General features: G+C 41.9%; 1 protein-coding gene across 8 annotated transcripts; it reads left to right on the top strand.

Moving 5' to 3' along the window:
• The first annotated feature begins 3097 nt into the window (after window positions 1-3097).
• Window positions 3098-27568, top strand: LOC121901829 (serine/threonine-protein phosphatase 2A 55 kDa regulatory subunit B gamma isoform). 8 transcript variants are annotated; one of them, XM_042418843.1, is made up of 13 exons: window positions 3100-3326; window positions 6115-6249; window positions 7354-7516; window positions 7927-8261; window positions 11675-11831; window positions 17056-17153; window positions 17463-17628; window positions 18625-18737; window positions 19435-19612; window positions 20435-20599; window positions 21427-21596; window positions 24487-24578; window positions 25456-27568. In XM_042418843.1, the coding sequence occupies exons 5-13, from the start codon at window positions 11750-11752 to the stop codon at window positions 25748-25750; spliced, it is 1359 nt and encodes a 452-aa protein (XP_042274777.1). In that variant the 5' UTR covers window positions 3100-3326; window positions 6115-6249; window positions 7354-7516; window positions 7927-8261; window positions 11675-11749; the 3' UTR covers window positions 25751-27568. The 8 variants fall into 8 exon arrangements, with proteins under 8 accessions (XP_042274785.1, XP_042274777.1, XP_042274779.1 ...); XM_042418845.1 differs by having other exon boundaries at window positions 6112-6249; XM_042418846.1 differs by having other exon boundaries at window positions 3100-3386.
• The last annotated feature ends 195 nt before the right edge of the window (window positions 27569-27763 follow it).

The following is a 27763-nucleotide window of genomic DNA, read 5'->3' as shown; positions in this document are numbered from 1 at the left end:
ATTACTTGGATGTTGTGTGTGTGTGTGTGTGTGTGTGTGTGTGTGTGTGTGCCTGCCTGCACTTCTCTGTCTTTATATTTTCCAGTTTCAGTCATGCTCATCTGTTTTCATGCATTTCATGGTTGTGTTTACTTGTATACACACTTATCAGCGTCTTTCCATGCATGTGCGTGTGTCTATGACTTGAGTCACTTTCAGGGACATACACCAGCCTTAAGACCAGTTGATTGGGGACAGCTTGTGCAATTGGCACAAAAGCCATTTCCCCATCTGGTAACTTTTGGGTAAGTTATGGTTAGAGTAATGGTTAGGTTTAGGCAAGTAGGTTAGGGTAAGTGTCCAGGAAATTAATGTAAGTCTATGTAAATACCCCAATAGTGACTTAAGTAAACCTTTATGTGTGTGTGTGTCATGAGCCTCCACAAGCAGGGGGGGCTAAGGGGTTTAGGGTTGCCCCAAGGCTGCTCATAATCTACCCAGTCCCACCATTCCCTAGGGGCTGCGGTTTCATGCGGGTTGCCATTACTGTAGTGGAACCCCCCTTTAGGGGATTACAGTGCTGTCTCCTCGCTTAAGGCAGTGAGTTGATCCATCGTCTGCTGACTGTATTTAAGCACTCACTTAATGTGCTAATAGTGTTAGACTGGGGAGATGCTGCAGAGCTTTTAACTTTCATCTTGTAAAGTCCTTTGTCTGCTGGAAATGCTGATTTCATGGCAGCTGGGCTTAACTCCATTGATAATCAGTCACAATCACAAAATATTATTTAGGCTTTTGGATGTAGATAAGACATGACAAGGGCTTTTTTTTATCAAGACACTGATTGGATTGCTTCACTGTTATGTTGGATGTGTTTATGACGCCTACAGTTGATTGCAGGGATAGTTTGCTGTCATGTGTGTGCATCCAATGCAGTGAAGAGCAGTTTCTGGCTTGGATCTCCTCCAGGCAGCCGGGTTACACTTGTGCTTTTCCCTTCCCGGTGTTTCTCTTCACATTTTGGGGGTCACAGAACGTGATGGAGGGATGGAGTGGGAGTACATTATCTTCCTCCTTCAGAGTTCCTGGATTTTCCAACTGTGTGTGAGTGTCTGCACAAACGAGTGTGTGTTCTCCATTGGCTGCTCTTGGGTTGCTAAGCAACCCTGTGTCTGCACAGTGGAGTGGGGGTGGGAAGGGAAAGAAGCACCAGGTCAACACAGACAGTCACACAAGCATCGCTGCGTCTGATTGGACACAAAGATGCTCCTGATGAATGATGTTGATCATTATCGTGTTGGCTGGGTGTAGTGTCGGGGTCTTAAAGTCCACTCCTTCCCTCTAAAGTCCATTTATCTGTGTCAGAAGCTGTGTGTGAGATTCAGTCTCTCCTGTGCACAGATTATTATTTTTCAGTAAAGTTCAGTGATAAACAGGCGTTAGAATAATTTGTACATGCTTTGGTTCAGAGCTATTTGCTCTTTTACATAATTATGACCTGTGAACTAAACCTGAGTCATCAGTGATTCAGCAGATCAGCTATGAATCACCGCTTTTTAAATTTTATTTGGACTGTTTTTTTTTTTGTTGCTTAAAGGTCTTTCTGGTTTAAAGTCTCTGAAATCTTTTCATAAATAAGTCAGCTTAGGTCGAGAGATGCTCCGAAAGCTGATGTATGCTGTGGTGAGGCTCAACCCCAGGAATCCAGACAGTGCAGCCTTGTTTCATCAGCAGAGTGTTGTGTCTTCCCCCCAAAAATTACCTCATCTGTTTCGATGCATGCAGATTTGTTCTGGTTAAGCGTAAAAGACCAAATAAATGATCCTCTGCCAGCGACCCAACCATTGCTGCTGAAGGAGATGATGTAAGGACACAGCTCAGATTCACCACAGAGCAACGGGTCCAACTGACAGTGGGGATGGTGGGTGGTTTACGCTCCACTGTCACCAAGGTAATGGGTAAAGGTCCGAGGCCAAGGCTTCATGGCTGAATGGCACGGTTGCTACGGGAGACAGACCCGAGGCTGCTGTCACACAGGCCCGGGGTCAGGCATGGCAGGTTAACAAGGACAAGCTGAACTGGACTTACTGTACCCAAACAAACCAGCAACACACTGGGGTAATGATGATGATGATGATGATGACTATGATGATTACCGTATTATGGTGATTATTATGAGGAGGAGGATTTAGCAGTGTGTGAGTGAGGACAGTTGAGCTGCGTGTGTGTGCTTGTCTGTCTATCTACTGTCTGTGACTTATTTTTTCCTGATATAAGGATTACATCAACATGTTACAATAAAAAAACTGATGCTTCTAAAGGGTACTTTCACTCAAAAAAAACAAACAAACAACAAACAGACAAACAAACCCGCCAAAAAACATGTTGCTTCACCTGCCAATAGTAGTATCAAGACATGCAGACAGTTTTTATTTGCAAAGGTTTTGAGATAGACATTTTGGAAATTCCTGCTGTTGAATTTTGGAAATGTATTTTTTTTCAATATGTGTTTTAGGGGCAAAACCTTTCAGCTACAGTCAGAATCAGAATAAGTTTGCGCATATAAGGAATTTGCCTTGGTGTTGTGGTGCATAATAGTCAAAAATAAAAAAGTTAAGTAATCCTAAATAATATAAAAAAAAGAAACAAAGAAATTTAAAATAAAAAAAAAATGTGTAAAATATATTCTAAGTGAGAGGAGCTGCTACAGCTTTAAATTTGACAAAATATTGAATATTGTGCAAAATATTGACCAGGAATGTGCAAATGTTCATAGTGTAAACAGTATGTGCAGTGTGCAATTAATAATAATATCAAAAATAAAACAAACAAACAAACAAACAACAACAACAACAACAACAACATTAATAATAATACAGGTTGCATTAATGTAAGGTTCCATACTAAATCACAGATGTGCAAATGTAAGCTTATGAGAGTTGTTATGGATGTAGGTGTAAATTATATGCAGTTCAATTTAAATGTTATCATAACCAACATAAATAATTGGCAAAACAAGTTCCAGATCTTAAAACACACTTTTTTTTTAAAGCTGCATAATCAACATTTTAATCAAAGTATTATATAAAACATGGGTTGCGATGAAAGAGAGAATTATTGCCTCTGCTCAGCTTTTTTGGCTGAATATTATTATTTTGTATTTTTTTCAGTCCACAGGTTTACTCTTTGGTTCAGAGTCTGAACACATCAATGTTTTTCTCCAATAACAGCATTTGTTTTCCAGCTCAGCCTCAAGTTAGTGACTAGCTAGCTGGTGAGAAAAATCTGACACGTAAAAAACTGAATACTGGATATTTTTCTTCTCCTGTGTTAGTGGAGCGAACAAGGTCAGTGAATATTGGACTTTGATTAACCAGGTGTCCAGAAACACGAAGTTTCTGTTGAATGTAAGTGCGCAGCCGTTTGCTAACACGTTAGCATTAGCAATGTTAGCATACATGCTAACATACTTTAGTCTACAGGGATGTGAGTTTGTCCGCTTGTTTTAGAGTTACGGTCCCTAAAATGGATTAAAATGGTTAAATATAGTCAATACAGCTTTGTTGTAGTTGAATTATAGTTGTACTGTACTATATAGGTTGGATTTTTTCCAACATGCTGCTTCTGACCAAATTGTATTCAGTGACGTCACAGCAGGTGTTTCCAATCAACTATAGAGCTGCAACAATTAGTCGATTAATTAATTAGTTGTCCAAAGAAACTGTGTAAATGCTATTTTATCAATAGTAACACTCATTACTCTTATTTTCTCCCTGCCTCCGTGTGTATGGGTTTTAAACTTGTGTTTTTCTTAAACGTGCTGCTGAGTTGTAAAACACTTTGAGCTTCATCCTGTGCATCAAAGGTGCTATAAATAAAGTTCTCTGTGAGGATTCTCAGTCATTCAGGTCATTGGTTCTCTAAGGAGGCTTGAATCGAGGGTAACTGGACTTCTTGGTTGTAGATACTTGAAGATGTTTCTTCTCTCATCCCAGTAGACTTAACAAACATTCACATTTGGCCTCAGGTGACTGCAGCGACTCCAACGACTGTTGTTACAACAGCCAGGAGCATTAAGCCAGTTAGAACTGAGGGATGGGAGGTGAAATGTCTTCAAGTATCTACAACCAGGAAGTCCAGTTTCCCTTAATTCAACCCTCCTTGGATAAATAAAGTTCATTTATTCATTCAACTATTAAATTAATTGCCAACTATTTTGATAATCGATTAATCGTTTGGAGTCATTTTTTAAGAAAACTGGACCAAATTCTCTGATTCCAGCTTCTCAAGTGTGAATATTTCCTAGTGTCTTTCATCTTTGACAATAAACTGAATATCTGAGTTGCATTTGAGGACGTCATCTTGGGCTTTGAGATCAGTGATGGACATTTTTCACCATTTTCTGATATTTAATAGGCCAAACAACTAATCGATCAATTAAGAACATAATGGATAATGCAAATAATTGGTAGTCGCAGCCCTAATTAACCGTCAAAGAAAAAACCAGTGGAGAACATGAGGAGAGAAGTGACACAACAATTCATGAATCGGTTTTTAAAAAAGATGTATTACATTTGAACAAAATAGATTTCTTTACACTGTGCACAATATATATATATATTATGCAATATAAGTATACATCTGCCTGTTTTTAAAGGCACTTTAGGGACTGTAAATTGTGAAATTGTTCCTACTTCGTTAATGCTAGATACTGTTGTAATGATGCTGTATTTATCTAACTGTTTATTTAGGCTGTCAAAGTGAAATCAGTCAATTTTTTGTCTTTTTTCAATAAATTAACACATTTTTGAACCAAGATAGTGCAATATCAAAAATATACAGTATATATATCGTATTAAATATAGAAATGTTTATTTATAGTTTTTGCCAATCAACATAGATATACTGATAGACATAAAAGTGCTTCAAAGAATATTGAAAACTATAAAACATTTGTATTTTTCTCACCTCTCACTCTCTCTGTTTGGGGGATGGCATTAAGATTCAGATCTTACACTGATGAGGGGCCTGAACACCAAACCTTATGGGTTTATGGATTTAACCAGAGGGGGATTTTGGTGGCATATGGTCAGGGTGAATAGGTGGAGGAGCGCAGGTAGAACAGTAGCTATATATGGGAAACAGTGGGTGGGCTTAGGGAAGCTTTGTGGTGGATGTTAGGCTGGCGGGGGGCAGTTAGAAGGGCAGATATGGCAGCGGTGTGTGGAGCGTTGCCCATCACTGGTAAATGGTAGGTGGGGGAGGGTGATGTTGGCAGTCTTGGAGTAAGTCAGATAAACAGCTCGTCTTGTTCCCTGCTGTGGGGGGTTTTAAAGCCTGGTGGCAAACAGCCAACACCAGTGATGGTACCAACTGTCACTGGCAGCCCCTCACTCTCTGCTGCCACGTAGACTGAAGCCTCTGTGTGTGTGTGTTGGTGTGTTTCACATTCATTCAGTGGTCATTCCTGCGGTATGGTTGAAGTCATTATCATGATAGGAATAAGGACATTTTTAGTTGTTGATTTATATGATGATATAGCAAATTATTGCAAAATCACACATAAGACAATAAAATTGATGTTCGGAGTGGGAGGACCGAATGTTGTGTGCATGCCTGTACTGATTATTTTGTTTGTTAGTTCAGAAAATTAACACATTACACATATACTGTCATGTGTTTTAACATGTAGATTATTAACAGAGAATAGTAAAAGAAAACACTCGGATGTTTGGCAAATCATTTGGTGGTAATAAAAATGGAAATATGCGATAGTACATTAGTAACTTTTAACTGTAGCGCTGAAACAAGTAGCCGATTAGTTGATGAATTAATTGTCAGAAGTTATCAGCAATCAGGTAATTGCTTAATTGAGTCACTTTTCATGCAAAAATGCCAAACATGTTCTGGTACCAGAGGTACCCTTAGATGTGAGAATTTTCTGCTTTTTTTCTGTTTTATATCATTGTAAACTGAATATATATAAGTTTCATAGTGTTTGTTGGACAAAATAAGAAATTTGAAGGCATCACTACTTCTACTGATCTAATAAGAAGAGAATTTAACTCTGTTAATATGTGTGGTCTGGTATTACTTGTTGAAGGCACTTGGCATGAATGATGCATCTCTTAGCAGGGCAGCACCTTATCTGTCAGGGACCAGCAGGTTGAGGTTGGTGGATTCCTCTCTGAAGCTCTCACCTGTGACGAGCCACAAGGCAGTCGCACGACTCAGCATCATCTGGAGTCCCAAAGAGAGAAAGTGCAGCAGGTATTAGTTGATGAGTTAAATAGAATAAGATACTGATTGACTGATAACAGACTTCTTTTACACTTAGGTAGCAGAATCTATCTTGTTTGGATCAAAGTCTAAACTAAGTAGGTTGGACATCAAGATAGGGGGATCAATGGTCTCAAAATGCTCTAAATGTTAATTGCTTTTGTTTTAAAATATATTGGAGTGTTGGCAAACCAAACCTAATCATAATCCCTCCTTTGGTTCCGGGAAATTATGATGCATATTTTTCACAGTCTTCTCATATTTCATAGACATATTGATTATTCAAGAAAATAATCGGCAGATTACTTGTTAATGAAAATAATCATTAGTTGTTTCTCTTTTTAAGAGTAAAAAGTATCAATATTCGTAATTCTGGCCTCAGTATCACCTGGAATCAAACTAAAATCAAATTTTGTGGTATTGGCCCTCAGTACAGTGTACAGTAAAACTAAAACTTTTTAATGATAGCTTGTTCAGAGTCATACATTTTCAGAATGATAACATAAGATCATATCAAGATAAGGTTCTGCTGAAAGTCAATAAATAATAATGTTGAATTATTGCTAATCCCTACCTTTATGCTAAGTTGTATAGAGGGGATCCATGTGTGTATTAAAATCTGTGTGTGTGTGTCAGTGGTGTGTTAGTCGTCTCTGTGTTAATGGATTTATGTCTCCAGGTGAATCCTCTAGTAGTCACTGTATCGTGGCTCATATTCTGCTCTCAGTCAAGTGAAACCCCGCTTCCCCCTTTGCTCTCTCTCTCTCTCTGCTTTCCCTCTCTTTAATCACCACCTTATAAGACACTCAGCCACTTCCGCTCTGCCGCCCACTCTTCCATCCTCATCTCTGTTTCTTCCTCATATTTAATCACCTGCAGTCAGTGGTCAGGCAGATCTCGGCTCTGTCACGATTGGCTGCGCTGAAGAGTGGGCGGGTCCTGCTCCGATGCATCACACACACGTACCAGCGCAGCAGGACCGATCCTCTCTCTCTCTCTCTCTCTCTCTCTCTCTCTCTCTCTCTCTCTCTCTCTCTCTCTCACTCTCCCTCCCCCTCTCTCTACCTCTCACTCTGCCTTTCATATATACGCCAGAGCGCACACTGCAGCAGAACGCAGGGCCAGTAGGATTTTCCTCCTCATACTACAACAGCCGAGAAACGAGAGAGAGACGGTTACTCGCTGAGGAGGGGGGAAAGACGTTATTCATGGAGGATCCACCGAGGAGTACCTGACCCACAAGCTGCCGAGTGTGTAGGTGAGTGTGTGTGTGTGTGTATGTGTGTGTGTGTGTTTGTCCCACTGTATATGTGTGTCCATGCGTGAGTTCACTGCAGAAGCATCAGCACTGCAGATACACCGACTAGGGGCTCCGCTCGTCCCTCTTCCCCCTCCCCCCACCCTCCTCTTCATCTCCTCTCCTCTTCTTCTCTTGGAGCCTCCACATAGAAGTAGGGACTTCACCCATTTCTGAAAAGACACGGTTGTGATTGTTATGTGTTTGGCCACACCTGGGCACATCAGCTGCGGGGCGGACATGAGGTGCGCTTGATTTTTCTCGCCTCACGAGTGATGCGCGCCGGTTGCTGGTGAGGCACAAATCAAGCCTACACCAGCAGTAGTTTTTAAATCCTTGAAACTGTATTCAAATAGCCCTCCTCTGTGCAGGTTTACATCTGGCTCAGAAGCAGTTGTGTGGACTCCCATCACCCATCCATCCCTCCTTCGGGACCGGCCCACTCCCTCCCTAACTGCCCCTCATCCTCATCAAGGATAGGATGCCCGGCTCTGCGCCCCTGTGCTGAGGAGGCGTCAGCGGGCAGCAGTATGGGCGCTGTGCTGGCCGGCATCCCCACCACCCCCTCCACCACCGATCTGCCACCACCACGCTGCCCCCCCAAGACGGGCGCTCCCCCCAGCCCCGCTGATGGGCGAAGACACTGACGCCACCCCGACGCTCAACCACCGCGGCTTCCTCCCCGACCACAACTATGTGACTGAAGGTAAGCAGACTTTTGGAGAGAGAGTGTGTCCATGTGTGTGTGTGTATGCTCGTCTGTCCGACAAATCAAGCTCAGCACGGCCTCCTAATCTTCTATAAGCTGTGTTGATCAGTGTAGAGCTGCAGACAGAGCAGTGAACCAGGGAGTAAAACACTCTCTCCTCTCTGCATATTTAAACAGTCTTAGGCAAGTTTTCCTCTCCTCCTTCCCTCGTCTCAATCCGCTCTCATTTCTTCTGTTTTGTCCCGCACCTTTCGTTTCTCTCTTTTTGTTTGTTTCTGCTTTTGTAACCACTTTTCTTACCTTGTGTAACAGAGCTATTTGTTTCCCTGCAGGGAAGAATTGATCTGTGTGTGTATGTGTGTCTGTTTGTGTCTGTAGTCTGTATGTCAGTGACAGAGAGGGAGTGATTTTTTTTTTTTCCTGCAGGAAATCTCTAACACATTGTTATATGCTCATGGGACTGCATGTCATCTCTCTCATCGTACTAGAGTGTAATAACTGAATATATGCCAGATTTGAGGCTGGGGGGAATATTAGAAAGTCCAGCAGCACAAAAACCATGCAAACCATTAAATTCCTTTGGTTTGTTTCATAAACCAGATGGATTATAACCCTTGACAATCTCTGCTCCCCCCACCTTCTGCTAATCTCAATTACACCACTAATCTCACCTGCACATTAGCTTCCATGTTTGCCCTCCTGCCTGTCTGTATGTCCCCAATCTGTTTCTTACACACAGCTCATTGTTCACCCCACGTCTTAGACCAGAACAACGGATTATGATTTGAGGGTCACGAACGTGTCGCAAGCTCATTTGTGATCCTGGTATCACTGCAGAAAGGGAATTATGTTTCTTGTGTCTGCACTGTAATATAATTTCCCTTGCACAGACCCACGTACTATAGTCAAGAGGAGACCTGTAATGCTGCCTGTTGATGCTTGTGTGTGCATTCAACACATTGTACTGCTGAGAGGATTGAAGAATATCTACGTGTGTCTTTGTTTGTCTTTGTTGTGTGTGTTTGTGCAAGTAAGCGTGTCTGTCTTATATCTCTCTTAAACGTACGTCCATGAGCAATATGTGTCTTGTCCATTTCAGAAAAGGATTTTGATGAGTGAGTGGCAGAAAATAAGTCTTAACATCCATCAGCAACCATCCATTATTGCCATAGCAACAGTCCGTGATGATAAACACGCTGCTTTTCATGCTTGGCCGATATGATTGACAGGTCGTCTCCACCCACCAATAATAGCAGTATTAATTATTCCACACATCTCAGGCGGACACAGACATTATTCAGGGTGAATTGCTTATGAGCCCACACCAAGGTGAACAACACACACATACACACACACACACACACACACACATACACACCCACACTGAACACTATTGGTGTGAAAGGATTGTGCAACACATGGATGAAAGCCTGATAGTTGCAGAAGAATAAGTACAAATTCTGCTTTAAAAATCAGTCATTTTCTGTCACAAATAAACAATATGATTCATTACCTGCCTCTTCTTCTTCAACCACTCCAACCCCCTCCACCTTACCTCCATGTTCACCCCATCCCCCGTCCTCCACCCCATTTCCATCCCCCACTCTCTTCTCCCTCCCTCCCTCTCTCTTTTTTCCCCATCGGTCCTCTAATGCAACTCGCAGCATTGCCCGGTGCTGAAGTGGCACGTCTGCCAAACAATTATCCAACAGTGCTCTAAAGGCTGCTCAAACACAATGTGCCTCTGTATGTGTGTGTTAAAGAGGAAGACAGAGGGTGGTAGATACAGAGAGAGAGAGAGAAGTGGTGCATGTGATTTTATGCTTGGGTGTATTTTTTAGCTCCAGTGTGTCTCCACCTTCCCTTTTTTTTTTTTGCCTGTGTTGCATTCATATTCATGTCTGTGTCTTTGAGCACATACTGTGTGTTTTTTTTTTGTTCGTTCAGGTCTGTGTATATGTATGGGTGTGTGTCTGCAAGTGTTTGTGTGTGTGTATATGTGTGTGTGTGTGTGCGTGCGCATACATAACAGGGTGTCTGTAGATCTTCCTGTGGGGATTCCCCTGCCCTTTGACTCCTACAGGGTAGGGACGCTTAACCTCCCTCTACCTTAATGTTCCTCCCCTCCCGTCTTCCCTCCATCTCGTACTCCCTTCTTGTCATCTCCTTTGCCCTCCTCAATATCTCCTTTTGCTACAATCCCACCTCTTATTGGAGTGGCATTGGGTTCAAGAATGGATGAGCTTTGCTTTAAATACTCATGAAATAATAACAATTATGCATTTGCAGCAAAAATCAATGCTTTGGCATTTTTTTTAGACTTCTGTTAGTAAATTATTCATGATTTATTACATTTAACAAATAACAAAAGCACATAAATCCCACTACTGTTGCATATAATGTACAAAAGTGTCTACATATCAATGTTGTGGAGTGAAAACCCCAACATATTACTCATGTTACACTGTAATCACCTAAGAAAACAGCTTAATTTTTAGATTTGTGTGTTTTTGACAGAATCCAGTTTGCTTTAGAAAGAGAAACAGAATCTCTCAGTTTCGAGAGGATGTTAAAACTCACATCATGGAAATTACAAGCTCTTGACACTAACATGCACATGGATGCAATACTACAACAACCCAGGAGGAAGAACCACTACAGATGTAATTAAAGCAAAATAAGTGATATAAATACAAACATACAAAATAAAATCAACAAATCGATATGATAATCGTATATGTAACTCTTAAAGTTAAAATACCTAATACATCCTGATCACAACATCTCAGACTTGAATATATACTTGCTTTCCTTCATTTTATACAGTTTTAAATTGAATATTGGGTATTTGAACGGTAGATTAACAATTAAAAGGAAGTGCTTTGGACTCATTTGTAAGCCGACTTCATTATATTTGACATTTTATTGTTGATTAATGATGTATCAAAAAACCTACTGATAAAGCAATAATAGAAACAATTATTGTTAGTCACAGGCAAAAATGCACTTGTAAATGAGCTTCACCAACCTCTAATTATCTGTCATTGTCAATGTGAGAGAGCTATCTGCACGTCTTGCTTTCTTCTCCTCCCTGCTGATAAGAGACCTGACAAGACTTTATCCTTTTAGCTGTTTATCTGTTTCCACCTTGCATGTGTTTCTACCCTTCCTGCCAAACCCAACATAAAGACCCATCATGGTACATAGATACAGTATGATTATGAATACACCACCAGTTGGTTGTCTTTGGTGAGTACTCATGGCCAAATGTGGTCCCTTCCCTAACCAACCCCAACCCCACCCTGCCCGATCCTCCTTCCTTCCTTCCTGATCCTAACCCTCTGCTCCTCCCTGTTGCCCCCCCCCCCTTGCCTCCCCTCCCCTCCCCTCCATCCTTGCTCCTCTTGCAGGGCTGCTCCTGGCTATAGCCTGAAGAGCTCCGCCCATCCTGTCCACCCCTCTCCACCCTGGAGTCCTCCCCCAGGATGTTGAGCCCCATCCAGGTCCTGTGCTCCGACATCACTACCCTTTCTCTGGAGCCCGAGCCGTTTGCCTCTTACACTGAAGGTGTGTGCTCTATCCTCTTCTATCCCGAAGGTCATAGTATCTATGCCGCACAATTGCGCCACATGACCCCAGTCTGAGACATGAGAGTCTGTGTGTGTGTGCGTGCGCATGTGCGTGGGCGGTGGATGTGAGACTATGTGTGTGTGTGTGTGTGCGTTTTCACATGGAGTGCGCGCCATTAAGTGTGTAAGAATCGAGGTGAATTCTCACGTGAGTCTGAGAGTTATAAATATCTCGAACATCACTTTGTCTCTGTCTGTCAGCCTCATCCTTTTCATGTGTCTCTATTTCTGTACATTCCTCTTTATTTTTGTCCCAGACTGTCTGCCGCGCTGCGATGTAGATTGTGTGTGAGCGTGTGTGATTGATTTCCTTAAATAGTTTGACCAGACGATGCCCCTCGTCTCCTTCAAAGCAGATCTGTCTTACTTCTACTTCTATCTAATGTTGAGTAAGACACACACACGCATACACAGACACACTCTCTAAACCTCTGCACACACATTCATGTACTGCAAATATATGGAAATACAGGCATTCATACATTCACTCACACGCACAAAGAAAGATACTATCAGAGGGGCAGCATGAAAAAAAGAGTGAGAGTTTTCTGAATATAAGATTACATTTCACTATTTATGAGGCATAATCTGAGTTTTCAATATTACTGGGGTTAGATTGGGTGTAAACCAGCTAAGCTCCTAATCTTTTTTTATGTTACAGTCTCACAAATCTGTTTTTTATCAAAACAGAGAAAAAAAATCACACTTTGCAGCTTTGACAATTCATGCAGGCAGAAGATGTTTTTGCAGGTAGGCAAAGCAGGATTACAGGTGTATTTCAGAAATGCTGAAGCTGGCTTTGGTTTGTGATTCTAATTGTTTGTGTCTATAACCATTAGGCTCACACCAGCTCTGCTCCATTGTGCCGGTGTGTGTTTGGAGAAATGGCATATTCCCTGCTGTGCCGGGCTTAAATCACTCCTCTCCACACATGTGCACTTCTAACACAATCACATGCACCAGTTTTTTGTTTTTTTTTCTTCCAGATAACTCCAAAACTGCAGGACAGGGATCAATTTAACGTCTCCCTCAGGCAGTCTCTCCCCTCTTGTCTCCTTCTCTCCCTCCAACCCGTATATTTCTCTACGGGGTAATTGAGTACACACACTTGTGTGCACGTACACAGGAAATGCGGGGTGCTTGAGCTGCAGCACACACACACACTCGCCAACACACATGCACACACGTCTCCTGCTGAGTGGTGGCTTGTCCTTGCTTTTAAGGAGTGTGTGTTTTTGGCTGGGCTTTAATGGTCCATGTTTACCCAGACTTAAGATATCTATAATTGTGACTGTAGGACGTCTGCTCCCCTCTCTGTCCCTATAGTAGCGTTACCAAAAAAAAAAAAAGGAATTCCCCCTCCCTCTAACTACACTACCACCCCCCATCTCTCCCACAAACCATTGCTTTCCTCCATTTGTTCCTCTCCTCTCATCTCCAGAGTGCCTGCCTTGTCCAAGTTCCAAGCCACAGATGAGCACTACTCTGAATATGTACAATACAGACTAGGGTTGCATGTTAATTATCTCTTATTTATTTTATATTTAACTTGTCAGAAAAAGGTGAAAAAATGCCCCTTTTGGCATTTTTCAAATAGTTTTGTTCAACCGACAACCAACATTTTCAAAGATGTACAACTTGCAGTGATTTAAAACATAGAAAAGCAGCATTTGAGAAGTTTGAATTAGTAAATGTTTGGTATTTCTGCTTTATAGACGACTTAAACAATTAATGAATCGCCGAAATTGTTGTCGATTCATTTTCTGTGGATCGACAAATTGTTTCAGAGCTAATGCAGACTCTGTACAACATTTCTTTGATCTGTGAGGGCCTCTTGTCCTTGTCAAACACCTCACAGTGCATTCAAGTTTTTGTGTGTTGGCTGTTTATCATTTGTGCATGTTTTTTTTTTTTTGTGCCTCTCTGTGTCATTGGGTTCATTCATGTTTGAGTGTTGTTTTGTGTTGATATGTACTGTATGTGTGGGCGCATGCACTCGCAGTCACAGTGTGTTCCCCCAGCTCCTGCAGTGTGGCGATGAGTCAGACAGGCCCGCTGATGCTAATGGACTGTCTGTGGGAGACAGACACAGCTAGCTTGCTATAGCACACACACACACACACACTTCTACACTATAAGACATAGGTTTGTCAAGCTGTAAGTCAAACAGACAGTCACATACACACTCAGTGTTTTAAATGAACACCATGGCCAGTGGTGCATCTTGGAGGAGAGCCATGATGCTCATGATGCTGCCTGTTTCTGCGGTGGTTGTTTGTATTCTTACTGGTTTATTTCTCTGTAGTGCTTTTCTAATAAAGAGAGTGAAAGAGACAGATGAGACGTGTATGTGAGGCAGAGAGAAGCTCAGACAGATGAAGAGGATTGTTGAGAAACAGATAGACGATGAGAGAGGAGAGTGTGTGCTCCATATTTTATTCAGTTATATTGTGTGCCGCTCCCGTAGTTTTGCTTAGCTTAGCTCTTTCTCCGTGTGACTGGAATGAAGACACAGTTGTCTCTGTAAGTGTGCACACACTCACTCACACACATACTGTAGAATCAAGCACACACATTTGCTATGCATCATTATGTGACTGTGAGGATTCAAAACACCCTCATGTACATACGTGTGTTTGTGAATTTGCCTGCATACGTAGGGGTCTGTGTTTGTATGAGTACCATCGTGTGTGTGTATGCTTTAATTATCTTCATATTCTCAGTTTGCATCACAGTGTCTGATCTATCTCCTGGTATTAATTCAGTATTGTTTGTTAGTGGACAAAACTGCAGCGGCATAATTATTTTACCACGTTCCTTCTTCCTACGAGGATTGGATTGATGAATCCCACTTCCTCCTTCCACCACACTGCCATATACGGCTAACCGTTACGAGTACCGCTGCTACTGGTTGGCTCAGCCTGTTACCATGGCAACCCCTGCTCACCGGAGGACCCCTCCACCGCCTCCGCCCCGGCGCCTCTTACCTCCACCTCCCTCTCCATCCTTCCCATTCCTCCACCACCAGCATCACCACCACAAACGTACATGCTAACATACAGCCAGGCAGCAGAGTGCTGTGGGGGAGGGATGAGAGAGAGAGAGAGAGAGAGAGAGAGAGAGAGAGGGAGAGGGAGGGTTGAAAGTGGATAGACAAACCATGAAGAAAACGAGAGAGTGAAAGGGGGCAAAAGAGAGAGATTGGGGAGCAAGAGATGACAAGATGAGAAACGAACGAGTGGGGGAGAAGGACAGAGAAAGCCTGAAATAGAGGAAAGAAATTGAAACTGAGAAATAAAGGATGTACTGCAGCGGCTGAGAAATGAAGAAACAGCACAATGACTAGTGTAAAGCAGGAAGAAAGAGATAAAGAGGCACCCAGTAATACATGGATTGTGTGAGGAACAGGATGAATAAGGTTGTGTTGTGGCAGAGCAGTCCCTGCCTCCCCTCATCATAAAATCTGTCTCTCTCAAGGCCACCACAAAATAGGCAAGGCTACAGCTTTGAATCGCTCCGACTCTCAATAAATACACTTTCCATGTTCTTTTTTATTACATTTAATGCTTATTGAAGCCCGTGTTCTTTTCTATCAAAATCGGAGCTCAGTGGACTCCTTTGTTGAAGGCTTGGTGGGATCTAATATCTGAAACGAGTCTTCATTTTAAAGCCAATCTGTGATGTTTTTAAAGATAGTATGTGATTGTTTGGTTGTTCACTGATCGAACTGATGAACTGAATGGATGTATCTTGATGTACAGTTGGTGTCATGGTGAAAACTGGAGTTTGATAAAGAAAACTTGAGAATCTGTGAGGTTGTTGTGAGGATTATGTGATTATGAACATTTTGAAGATTATCCAGTCAGCATGGAAGTAATCGCCATGGCAATCAGCATCACCAGCGTCTCTCCTTAACACGGCCTTTGTGTTTACAAGTGTGAAAACTTCACAGAGCACAGACTTGAAATTTCACAACCAAACTGAACATTCAGTTCACTTCTGCTGGCAAAAAGACTCTACTTGTCTACTTGTTTTGTTCAAAAACATGAAAAAATGAGGCAGCTCGGAGCCCTGATGACTTTTTAAATTCATGCATTCACCATGGCATTCTTTATTTTGGATGGACAGCAGCATAGCTTAGCCAGTATGTCTAATTTTGAGGGTTAGATAACCAAACGATAGCTTTATATGGCTTCATGCCAGGTCAGTTCCATCTTCTCTCACCACCTCTTTTTCATTGAGCCTCCGTCTCTTGTTGCTTCGAAAGAGATTTAACCACTGAGATTTTTCTCTGCCTCCAGAGCAGCTCTCACTCTCTAAATAAATGTTTATAACTTAAAGCTCGATCTGTAACACAAAGGAGAAGTGAGAGGAGGATAAGTAGACAGAAGGACAGAGGAGGAGATTACGTTCAAACAGATTCAAGCCTCAGATGTGATGCCGGCGTGTCCTTCGTTAGACAACACAACCGAGTGCTTTTCAGATTCTGTGTACAGTGTGATGCAGGGAAGGTCCATTGAGTTGATAAATGCTAAGTGGTTAATAACATGCTTACAGTGTGTCAGTGAGTCAGACTGTAATTAATCTCACGGCAAATTATTGTACTGAAAAATAATATTTGAATCATATTTAATCACAAATGCAAATACACTCAAGAGTTGTATGTACACTTTAAAACACTACAGAGATCTTAGAGTACATAATTACTACTATACATACACGCGATGAACTCAAGTGACACTGTGTGCAGTCACAGTGTGCGTCATTGTCTATGTGTCATACTGAAAAACAGATAACACCTGTGCCTAATGCGAAACAGCTGTGTGTGTGTACGTCTTTGATTTTCTGTGTATTTTGACAGGCTAATATATTTATTTTCAACTTGCGCACCATTGCAGAATATTTGAATTGTTGATTAGATATATTTTAAACCTACACATTCATTTGCATATTTTAATCCACTTACATGTTAATGCGTTGACTGTTGGCTCCGTGGGATAATTTAGACGCAGGTGAACATAAACAGATTATGATGATGAATGATGATGTGTGGTCAATTAGCTAATGGCTGCTCTCTCTTTCCCCGCTCTCATGCTACATCTCCCTCTCTGTCTCCTTCTCCATCTTTGTCTCTCTCTCTCTCTCTCTCTCTCTCTCCGCAGCTGATATCATCTCCACTGTTGAGTTCAACCACACAGGAGAGCTCCTGGCCACAGGGGACAAGGGGGGCCGAGTGGTCATCTTTCAGAGGGAACCTGAGGTAGACGCACACTTTACACTCATACACACAAATAGACCGTTTTTTCATCCCAGCTGTGAGTGCAGTGATGAAGGAACACTGTTCCCCTCCAGCTACAGTCTAGATTGATTGATAAATAGTTGATGCCCCTGCTGTGTCAGAGAGTGTATCATTATAGCTGTGCAGAGTCTGTGCCGTGCCGTTTCTTCAGATGATCCAGGTGAAGGTGACTGCTTCAGGCCCTCTGGGTGTTACATATGAGGAGGTCCTCACTGAAATTTTGGCTCTCTTCCCCTCACCGTGTTCTCACACTCCTTTTCTTTCCAACAGAGCAAGTCTGAGCCATTCTCCCAGGGTGAATACAATGTCTACAGCACTTTCCAGAGCCATGAGCCCGAGTTCGACTACCTTAAGAGTCTGGAGATCGAGGAGAAGATCAATAAGATCCGATGGCTGCCTCAGCAGAACGCTGCACACTTCCTCCTCTCCACCAATGGTGAGTTTTTCAAAGGATCCAGGATGTCACAAAGGCGGGGACGCGCTCGGTTGATACTTTGCACGTGACGTACTTGAACAATTTCGCTTTCACAAGGTGTTCACGCTCCAATTTATCAGTAGAGACGTATAAAAGATAATCCATTTCAGTTTGTAAAAATGTGGCTTTGTTTGTGCTCTCGTGTCTGAGTTACCAGTGTTTTCCCCTTAAGAGGTGTGTGACAAAGTGAAGGGCATGGCGGGGCATTAAAGCGATTAAGGGAATTACGCTCACATTTAAATTTGAGGCACTAGAGTAAAGTAGATTTTCTCTCGGATAAAGAGATTTATTAAGTTTGCAATGTGCAGGGGGCTTTTCTGCGAGTGTTGCATCACATCTCTGTGCTGCGTTGGGATCTGAGTTTGTTCGCCTTGGAAGAGAGGTCCCATCATTAATATACATTCTGAATTTATGGCTATATTGGGAGACCTATAGATTTTCCCTGAGCACACAGTTATTGATTTATTTAAGTACTATATTATTTATGATTAAGGGTATGAAAAATGTAAGGCCTGCCTCAGCAGTTAGCTAATGCTGCTGCTGGGATGCTTGCTGTCATTTTTTCAATATAATACAGAGAACTTCTGTGTCTGTCAGTGTTGATGAGACAAAGCCTCGCTGTTAGCTCATTTAGAGTTTCAGAGTCCAAGCTGTCAGAACTGACAGCTTTGAGTGGATTATCTCGTCTTTTTAAGTATTTTCTGCTGGATTCAAGTGCCTCTGTTGACTTCTCTTTATACTACAATCCTTAAAAAGCTACGGGACAACATTTTCTTTTAGGTTTAACTATTGTACGTTTTAAAAGTTGGAGATAAAAATATATATTTAGCCTACTTAATCACATCTAATCTGAGATCTCCAGACAGCATATCACCATGCACCTATTATTCATGAGTTACACATCCAAATGATCTCCGTTCTTACCTGATTGGCTAATGTTCCTGTTTTGTCTCCCAGATAAGACCATTAAGTTGTGGAAGGTGAGTGAAAGAGATAAACGGCCGGAGGGATACAACCTGAAGGATGAGGAGGGTCGCATCAAGGACATCTCCACTGTCACCTCTCTACAGGTAATTATCTATCTATCTGTCTGTCTGTCTATCTATCTATCTATCTATCTATCTATACACATGTGAATACAGAGACACTAAAACATTCATAAATAGTAGGTTGGGCTACATAACTGGGTCAGTGGGTACAGATGTGTTTGCATGTGCAAAAATGGGTCACTGGCACAAAGGTACATGTGTGTATGTGTGGGTGTGTGGGTGTGTGGGGGTGGAGAAATCCACTACTTCCAGCTGCAGAGAACAGCAACAGAACATCTGGACTGGATCTAAACTAGTCAACGCATCAGTGTTTCTATTTGTAGTGAATTCTGGGCGATCAGTAGTGTCTCTTTAGAGGTCTGAGAACATGTGCGTGTACGGTGGTGGTGCTCCCGCTGTGCTGTATGCAAATAAGAACACATATCTAAGCAGTCCATAAAAATGTAAATCGCGTATCAACAAAAGAAATTGTGTGTCGATGCAAATGCCAAATGAGCTCTGCTAAGTTCAGTGAATTGGCACTTGATCAAGCTATCAAACGAGTGAATTTGGGTCCCAGCATGAAATGGATTATTGATGCCAAATGAAGTAGTTTATTAAATATTAATTCATGATACAATAAAATGATTTAAATGGAATCTACTGTCTGTATTTTTGCATTTTTTCTTCTCCTAATCGGTGACATGGGATCTTAAACGGCTCTAATCGTCTTTCCAAGGTGCCGGTGTTGAAGCCGATGGACCTGATGGTGGAGGTGAGCCCGCGGCGAGTGTTTGCCAACGCCCACACCTACCACGTCAACTCCATCTCCGTCAACTCTGACTACGAGACCTACATGTCAGCTGACGACCTGAGGATCAACCTCTGGCATCTGGACATCACCGACCGCAGCTTCAGTATCCTTAGTGGGTTCTAGTACGCATGCGGAGTGAGGAGAAGAGATGAAGACAAAAAAACAACCATTCGTGCCAACATGTAGGCGTGAACACACATGCACCAACACATATAAAAGCAAGACTAGATTTATTAAAGCACAAGGATACAGATAATTAATGCATATATTAACATGTACATGCACAATAATAAATCCCACACACACACACACATACACACACGCTGAACTCCTGCACTTTAAATCCCACTTTGTTGTATAAAGAAATGCACAAAGACACACAGTGTTGGGGGAGGGGGAATATTATTCTTGAGGAGTGAAAATGTAGCGTAATGAATAATTCAAAAGCTGCATAAATATTTCAGCCCCCTTTCTGAGTTTTAATCCAGCTCAATAGGACACAGTACAGTCACATCCCCGACCCAGACAGGATTTATAATATTACAATTTATCTGAATATGGAATAACCTTTCTCCCAGCAACCCCTCCCCCCCAAGATATATTTATATTGGTTTGCTTTATTTCTGCTGTAAATTATTTACATTGTGTTGCTTATGTATACATTTACATATGCTTATGTTTTGGTTTTGTGTGTGGATTACAGGCCTGTGTGGATTTACACATGAATTCAAACGCAATCTACTTAGTGGAGTCAGTTAGTGGATAGAAGTGATAAAAGGATGAATGAATGAATGAATGAATGAATGTGTACATACAGTATAGTAGATTTCTGTGCGTAAAAACAGTTCATAGAGTGAGACAAAGTGCTGGTGCCGGGAAGCTGACTCTCTCTGATGTTTTCCTGAGTGAAGCCTCTTTCTCTCAGACATTGTGGACATCAAGCCTGCCAACATGGAGGATCTGACAGAGGTGATCACAGCGGCTGAGTTTCACCCCCACCACTGTAACTTGTTTGTCTACAGCAGCAGCAAAGGCACCCTGCGCCTCTGTGACATGCGGGAATCAGCGCTGTGCGACAAACACTCCAAATGTGAGTAAACCCCCTGCCAGGAGCCGGGATGGAGACACCATCTCTTATAAAGTCTCTAAATGTCTGATACAGGTGGTTTTGTCCATGAACTACAAATCACATAAACTTAACACTGCTGCTGAAACATTTCCAAAGTATAACCCAGGTAGAAGTTTTTAGATTAACATCCTACTTTTTCTTCTTACCTGCAAAACATCAAGTATTTTCATTTACTATACATGATCTAACTGATTTTATCACACTTTAGGACCACAATATATTTCTTTTGGAGCATTTTTTCATCATGTAGTAATATTTCTTTTTAACTTCAAGGCTATTAGTTTAATGTCAGAGTCAGTTTCCCCCATAAATCTGCTTTCCTTAAGGGACAACAACTCATGTGACACTTTTTATACTGACCATGCGTAGTTTCCCAACCTTTTTTTTTTTCTCTTAGTTTGCACCCTATTACTTTCAAGTTGAAATTCCCACATGATCTGCAGCTTCATCAAGTAGGAGTCACTAGTGCAGCGAACACTTGAACTTCATTCAGTGGAGCTGTAGCACTCCACAAAGCAGCGGGGGATATAAGTTGTGTCATATTCAAAGAGAAATGTCTCGCTGTTACAGTAATACAGTCAGACAGCAACAGTATGTTTATGAACACACAGTAGTAGTGGTATTTGTGTATTGTAGTCATCTGTCTGCAAGTACACACTCATCACCTTTTGTGTAGCGTGTAACACTTGCACTGAGAAACCTCCAGACTTCCACAGTCCCCTCCTTTATCACACTCTACTTAACACCACTCACCCCCCCCTCCCACCTCCCTCTCTCTTCCTCTCCAGTGTTCGAGGAGCCCGAGGACCCCAGCGCTCGCTCCTTCTTCTCCGAGATTATCTCTTCGGTGTCGGATGTCAAGTTCAGCCACAGCGGTCGCTACCTGCTCACCAGAGACTACCTGACTGCCAAAGTCTGGGACCTCAACATGGAGAGCAAGCCCCTGGAGACATACCAGGTGTGTGACGGCCCATGTGTGAAAAGCATGAGATAGTATTTAAATGCAAGAAACACCAGAGTGAATATTTTCCTCCCTCAGGATTGTCTCTATTGAAAGTTGCTCTGACGCTTTACTCAGTTGAACCAATCAGTAGTCAAGGAAGCATTAATCCACATCAGGCTACAGGGATAATTTCAGGTCACGACAAATACGGTGATGCTAAGTAATCAGCAGTTTTTTACAGGAAATAACCCTAGTATAATCTGGAATTCATAACTAGTCATCATGTTAGTTCAGAAAGGTCACCGTCGCACCTGCTGATTGGTTGCTTCATTCATGCCTCACCAGTATTTGCTAAGTTGTCTAAGTTGTTTGTTGTGTATTTGTTCTTTGTACTGATTGCAGTCAGTACAACAACAGAGCCCCTTTTTCTTTACCAGGAGTGTCGTATAACATCATTTAGAAGGCGTTGTATCGAATTTTGTGTAATTTCGTGATGTTCAGTGTTGTTAATAACAGACAGAGCTTTCCTCTATACAGCAATGTAATACAGAGCATCTAATTACTCTTGTTGGCAACTCACAATTTTCCTGCCTGCTTTAACAACCTCAGCAAGCCTATTTGTGTTTGCGACAGTCAGATCACCATCCCAGACTGAGGCTGCATACTCCAAGATTCTTTAGAAGAAGAAATGATCTCTGACTGGCTTTCTTACATTTAGCATCCACATGCTGTGAAATTAGATGTATCATTAACTTATGTTCTCAGATACTCAAAGCTGTCAACAACTTCCACAGAAGTTGAACACAAAGTGAAAGGGACGGAAATGGACGTGCATTATTTAAAATGTGTGGGGGTTTAGTTCTTCCAGCAGTGTCCTCGTTGCTGCTTGAATCCTTTGAGAGCTCCCTCAAAGAGCACAGCCTCTTTTACCGAATCAAACTATCGAACTGTTTGTATTAAATGTTCACTTTGTTGACGGAAGTGTTTCTGGTTGAAATCTCTGTTGTCTTCCACACTGGTGGACATTTAACTCTCTCTTTACTGAAAGAGGATATTATCATCCTGGAAAATATGGATAATTCTCAACAGAAATATATCATGGGAAGAAGGTTTCCTCTCAGAATCACCGTACTTACTGGCGATTGGATTTTTCCAAAACCCTTTTAAGGATAATTGGATTGATTACTCGCCAGAAAATGCACTTCTTCTCATCAGTGCAGAATCACCAGAAATCCTCGCTGTGGCTTTTTAACTTTGGACTTTAATCTGTAGATGTGAATCTGCATGTTTGGCAGATTAACCAATGTGTGAGATAAACAGTACTTTATCTTTATGCTGTGTATGTGGGATGAGAGATTACTGTAAGTGGGCCTAACATGCTGTGAAAAAATGTAAACATACAGTGTGTTTGAGAGAAGACATTCTTTGCACTAAGCAGATAAAAAAAGAAGCTTTTTTCTATTTCTGTGTGCTTTAACACATCCTCACTCAATGTGTCCCCAAATAAATGTGTAATGTCACTTCTAAGTGTTTACAATAGGCCCCAACATCTTCTGTTTATGTATTTATGCGCTGTAGAAGTATTTATCAACTCCTTTTTTTTCAGTGTGTGTTTAGTATTCGTGCCACGGGCGTGTGGGTGAACGTGTGTGTGTGTGTCTGCTTGACGTGTAAGGGCCTATGAGGCCGCCAGGAGTGGGAGGCTAAAAGACGCACTGGAGCTATTTATAGGCTGCGAGCCTCCACTCATAAAGTGAAGCAGGAAGGAGGGATACCTTACACAGCGCCCGACACATAGATCTGCAATGCAGCACGGAGAAGGAAGGAGGGAGGGAGGAGAGGAGAGGAGAGAGAGGAGAGGGAGGAGAAGGGTGAGGGTTTGGCTGGGAGAGTGAGGATGGTGTGATGAGAGGAGGAGAGAAGAATGAGGAGTTGGGGAAAAAAAAAGGTTTACGGATGAGGATGAGAAAGAGGGGATGTGGGTGAATGGAGGAAGGTGGGAGAAACAGAGGGGAGAAAAGGGGTTTTCAGGGTCAAACACCTCCTTGTTTTGGTAAATTTACACCTTTATTCCTCTTGGAGCATGAAAAATATGCATAAATCCATGAGGAATATGGCACTGTACTCTAAATCAAACCTGTAGACCGGAAGAAAATAAAAATAAAAAGAGTATATATTCAACCCCAGCTGACACTGTCATTTCACCCCGTGCAGATAGACCCAAAGGGGAAAACAAAAATGTCACCAGGTTTGATGTACAACCATGAGCCGACCTCAGCTTGACCGTTTATTGATTGAGGAGGCGACTGTTGACTGCTGACTTTATGCAGAAAGTGAAAACAGGGAGCTTAATGCGGAGCACGGTGGCTGGAGAAGGTGTAGATTTCAGCCCATTGCATCACTGTAGTGGACACAGTGCTGACACATGCAGGTCGAATGAAAGCACAAGGGAAAACAGTTATTAGTCAGTAAATATGTGTGTGTGTGTGTGTGTGTGTGTGTGTGTGTGTGTGTGTGTGTGTGTATGTTCACGTGTGTCTCTATTATCATGCCCTCGGTAGGTTTGATAATAGAGAGCCAGATGTTAATGGATTTTATTGATATGGAAAAGGAGTTTATATTAAAATGTACTCCTGGTCCTCAGATTGCTGAGGGGCTGGTGTTGTGTCTTATTAGTGTGGCCTTCGGGGAGGTTTGTGTTACAACTTGCCTGCATTTAATGTGTTTTGTCTGTGCCAAGCTTTGTGTGTGTGTGTATTTGTGTTCCTCTTCTGCTCAGTCCTCTATTTATAGTTTACATGGAGACTATACCTGAGAGTGAGGCAGCTGTGTGTTACATTCATTTTTAATCATAGCTGTGTGTGTGTGTGTGTGTGTGTGTGTGTGTGTGTGTGTAATCCTCCAGGTTCATGATTACCTCCGCAGCAAGTTGTGCTCCCTTTACGAAAACGACTGCATCTTTGACAAGTTTGAGTGTGCCTGGAACGGCTCGGACAGGTATTTTTATAATTATTTTAGTATATTATTGTAATTATGAAAAAGTTCAGTCAGTTCACCTAAATTTAAAAATGTATTTTCTACTTCCACCTGGTGGTTTCTTGCCATACTGACAGTTTCAGTTTTATGTGCCCAAGTTTTGAGATATTTTGGGTGTCTCTGCCTGCAGTGCTCTTTAAAGCGTTGTGATATTACATTTGAAAGATTCAACGGCAACATATTCCCAGAAATAGCGTCCTTTTTGCTCCAGATAATCCCCACAGACCTCACATTTTCACAGGAATAATTTGTTCAGTAGAAAGTAGCTGACAGGATGTTTCATGGATTATCCAGAGTAGAGTAACCAACATTGTGTTCTTTTGGAGGACAAGATGCTTGAGTTTTGCAAAAGTAATTTTAGCACTGTGAGCACCATAAAATTGTATTTTATTTACCTCCACTGTGTATTGGAGTGGCAGCAGAGACGAATATCTCAAAACCTCTGTATATAAAACTGAAACTATACATAGCTAGAGATGCCACTGGGTAAGTAGAAAATTCTGTGGTTGAAAAGGTACCTAAGTAAAAGTACAAATACACTAATGTATTGGATTATTACTATTTGATATGTAGTGGAATGTACAATATTTCCCTTTGTCTAAAGTTTAGTGAAGTAGAAACATAAAGAAGAATCAAACAAACACTAGTACAGGTTCCTCAGTAGTTGAGTGAATGTGTGTAGAAAAATGTCTTTTTGTAATTTGGATGAACTGACACTTGAACTTTGGGCCTGTAGTAACGGATATGTGAGGTTAGGTTGGGATATGAGTGTATCCAGTAAAATGAAAGAAGTGTCCAGACTGAGATAACAAGATGCTTCCTCTCCTCCTCTGTCCAGCGTGATCATGACCGGCGCCTACAACAACTTCTTCCGCATGTTTGACCGGAACACCAAACGTGACGTGACCCTTGAAGCCTCCAGAGAAAGCAGCAAACCCCGAGCCGTCCTTAAACCGCGGAGGGTCTGCGCCGCCGGAGGAAAGCGCCGGAAGGACGACATCAGTGTGGACAGTCTGGACTTCACCAAGAAGATCCTCCACACAGCCTGGCACCCGACCGAGAACATCATCGCCATCGCTGCCACCAACAACCTGTACATCTTCCAAGACAAACTCAACTCTGAGATGCATTAATGAACAGATGTCGCCGGCGGATACATTACGAGTTTACACCTGAACACACAACTATGCCAGAATGTACACATTCACAAACACACACTCTCTCTCACGCACCAGGAATATGCCTAAAGAGGCAGGAAGGCAAACACGCACGATCTGAAAACATACACACATCTAGGTCTACTCACTGATACTCTCCCTCACCTCCTCCCCAGCCTCCCAGAAACTGAAAAGACCTAGAGAGGGCTAGAACGGGAACAGGCTGGATTACGCACTGGATTATATGGATTGCAAAATTGTCCGAACTGTGGATTTCTCGATTGTTAACCTCTGGATTGTGCTTGATGGTGTGTCGATTGCTCAGCTTCTGAGGGGGATGAACCCCCCCCCCACCCCCCCTCCCTCCCACCTCAGACTGGAGAGACGTTTACATGTTTGTCTTTATTTTGGTTCTTCAGGCTCTTTTTCTTTCTCCACCTCCTCCTCCGCCTCCTCCTCTCTGTATTTGGCCGTTTGTGTGCTCGAGCGAAGCCTATTCTTATCCCTAGCCCACTGTTTTGTGTAACAAAACCCTTCGTGTCTACCAGCAGCAGTGATGAAAAAATGGGGCATTTATGTAACTGGCTGTTTGTTTGATTTCAGATCAACTACCCCAGTTTTTGTTTTTGTAACTTCTTGTTAAATGATCTTAATGATGGTAATTATGATGATAATGATAATTATTGATATGTGTGATGTGCGAGGATGAACTCGGGACCCTCCCCTTAACCCAGCGCACCCAGACGACCTCTGAGCTCTCTCTCTCTCTCTCTGATTCAGGACGAGACAATGAACAACTGTTCAGTGAGGTAAAACATCAACAGTCCTTTCAGATAGAAGCAGAATTTAATAGCCAAATATGAGGAGACACACTCATATCTGCTCCACACAGTTTGTGTTTCAGTCTCAGTGTTGAAACAGGACCTCCAACTTCTCTGATTGTGGATTCTGCTTCTGGTCCGGGGGCCACGTCATGTGCTACTTTGCCGTTAAATACGACTCAAATCAAGCAAAAAAAAAAAAAAAACTGTTAAAAAACAAACAAAACAATTTCAACAATCAAGCAAAAAGATGCTGCATGTCAAACACATTTAGTCTAGGTGTTTATAAATTGACTGACTGACTGACTTGGCTGCCTTCTTAACCATTTAGACCCAGCTGTACAAAGGCTTCAGGGGCCCCGGGAGGCCCCGTGCAGCACGAGTAACCATAGATGACCGAGCTCTCCTACCTTTATTTGTGTCTTCGGGCACTGAAGCATGTTTACCAGTGTTCGGTTCATACACTTACATGTACATTTTGAATGAAGCCGTCCAAGAATCAGTTTCTACTCGGTGAAACTGAGAACCAAGAAGAATGGGGAATGTTTCTGATTAATGTTGTACTCTAAAAGAAAAAAGAACAAAAAAAATCAAAGGGCCTAAATGGTGTCTGTATATATAAACTCTGTTTTTTGACATGTATGAGGTTTAGTTTTTTTTAATCCATAAACGGACTGTGGACTCGATCATCTGTATCGATGGTTGCCTCCAAAGCTACAGCAGAATCTCTTCAGCCTTCCTCACTGATTACTTTGCTGATGTGCAGAATCTTTTATTTTTAGAGAACAGTTTATTCTTTTATTTGTCCTTTTTTTGAAAACGTGTCAGTTTTACTCCACCTCCTGACCAAACTAATGTCGATTCACATATTTTTGTGTTAATGTATGTTGATGACAAAATTGTCAAATGGACAGTTATAAATAATGTTAATATGTTTTTTTCTGAATAAAGATTTCAACGAAATTGCATCCAATGAGCGTACAGCTGTGGTTTTTATTGCAGTGTAGCGATATAAACCATTATAAGCTATTATGTTAATGTGTGCAGTTTATAGCTTCAGTTTATACTGCTCTACAAGGGGTCATCATTAGTCTGTGATATCAGCAAAGTCATGTGGTCTGAGGCACCACCTAGTGTTCTTACACACTCATTACATCTGTAGACAAAA

This window comes from Thunnus maccoyii, chromosome 8 (assembly GCF_910596095.1).
Source record: "Thunnus maccoyii chromosome 8, fThuMac1.1, whole genome shotgun sequence".
Lineage (NCBI taxonomy): Eukaryota > Metazoa > Chordata > Actinopteri > Scombriformes > Scombridae > Thunnus > Thunnus maccoyii.
Note: the sequence above shows the minus strand (reverse complement) of the source record. Positions and strands in the feature narration are given on the sequence as shown.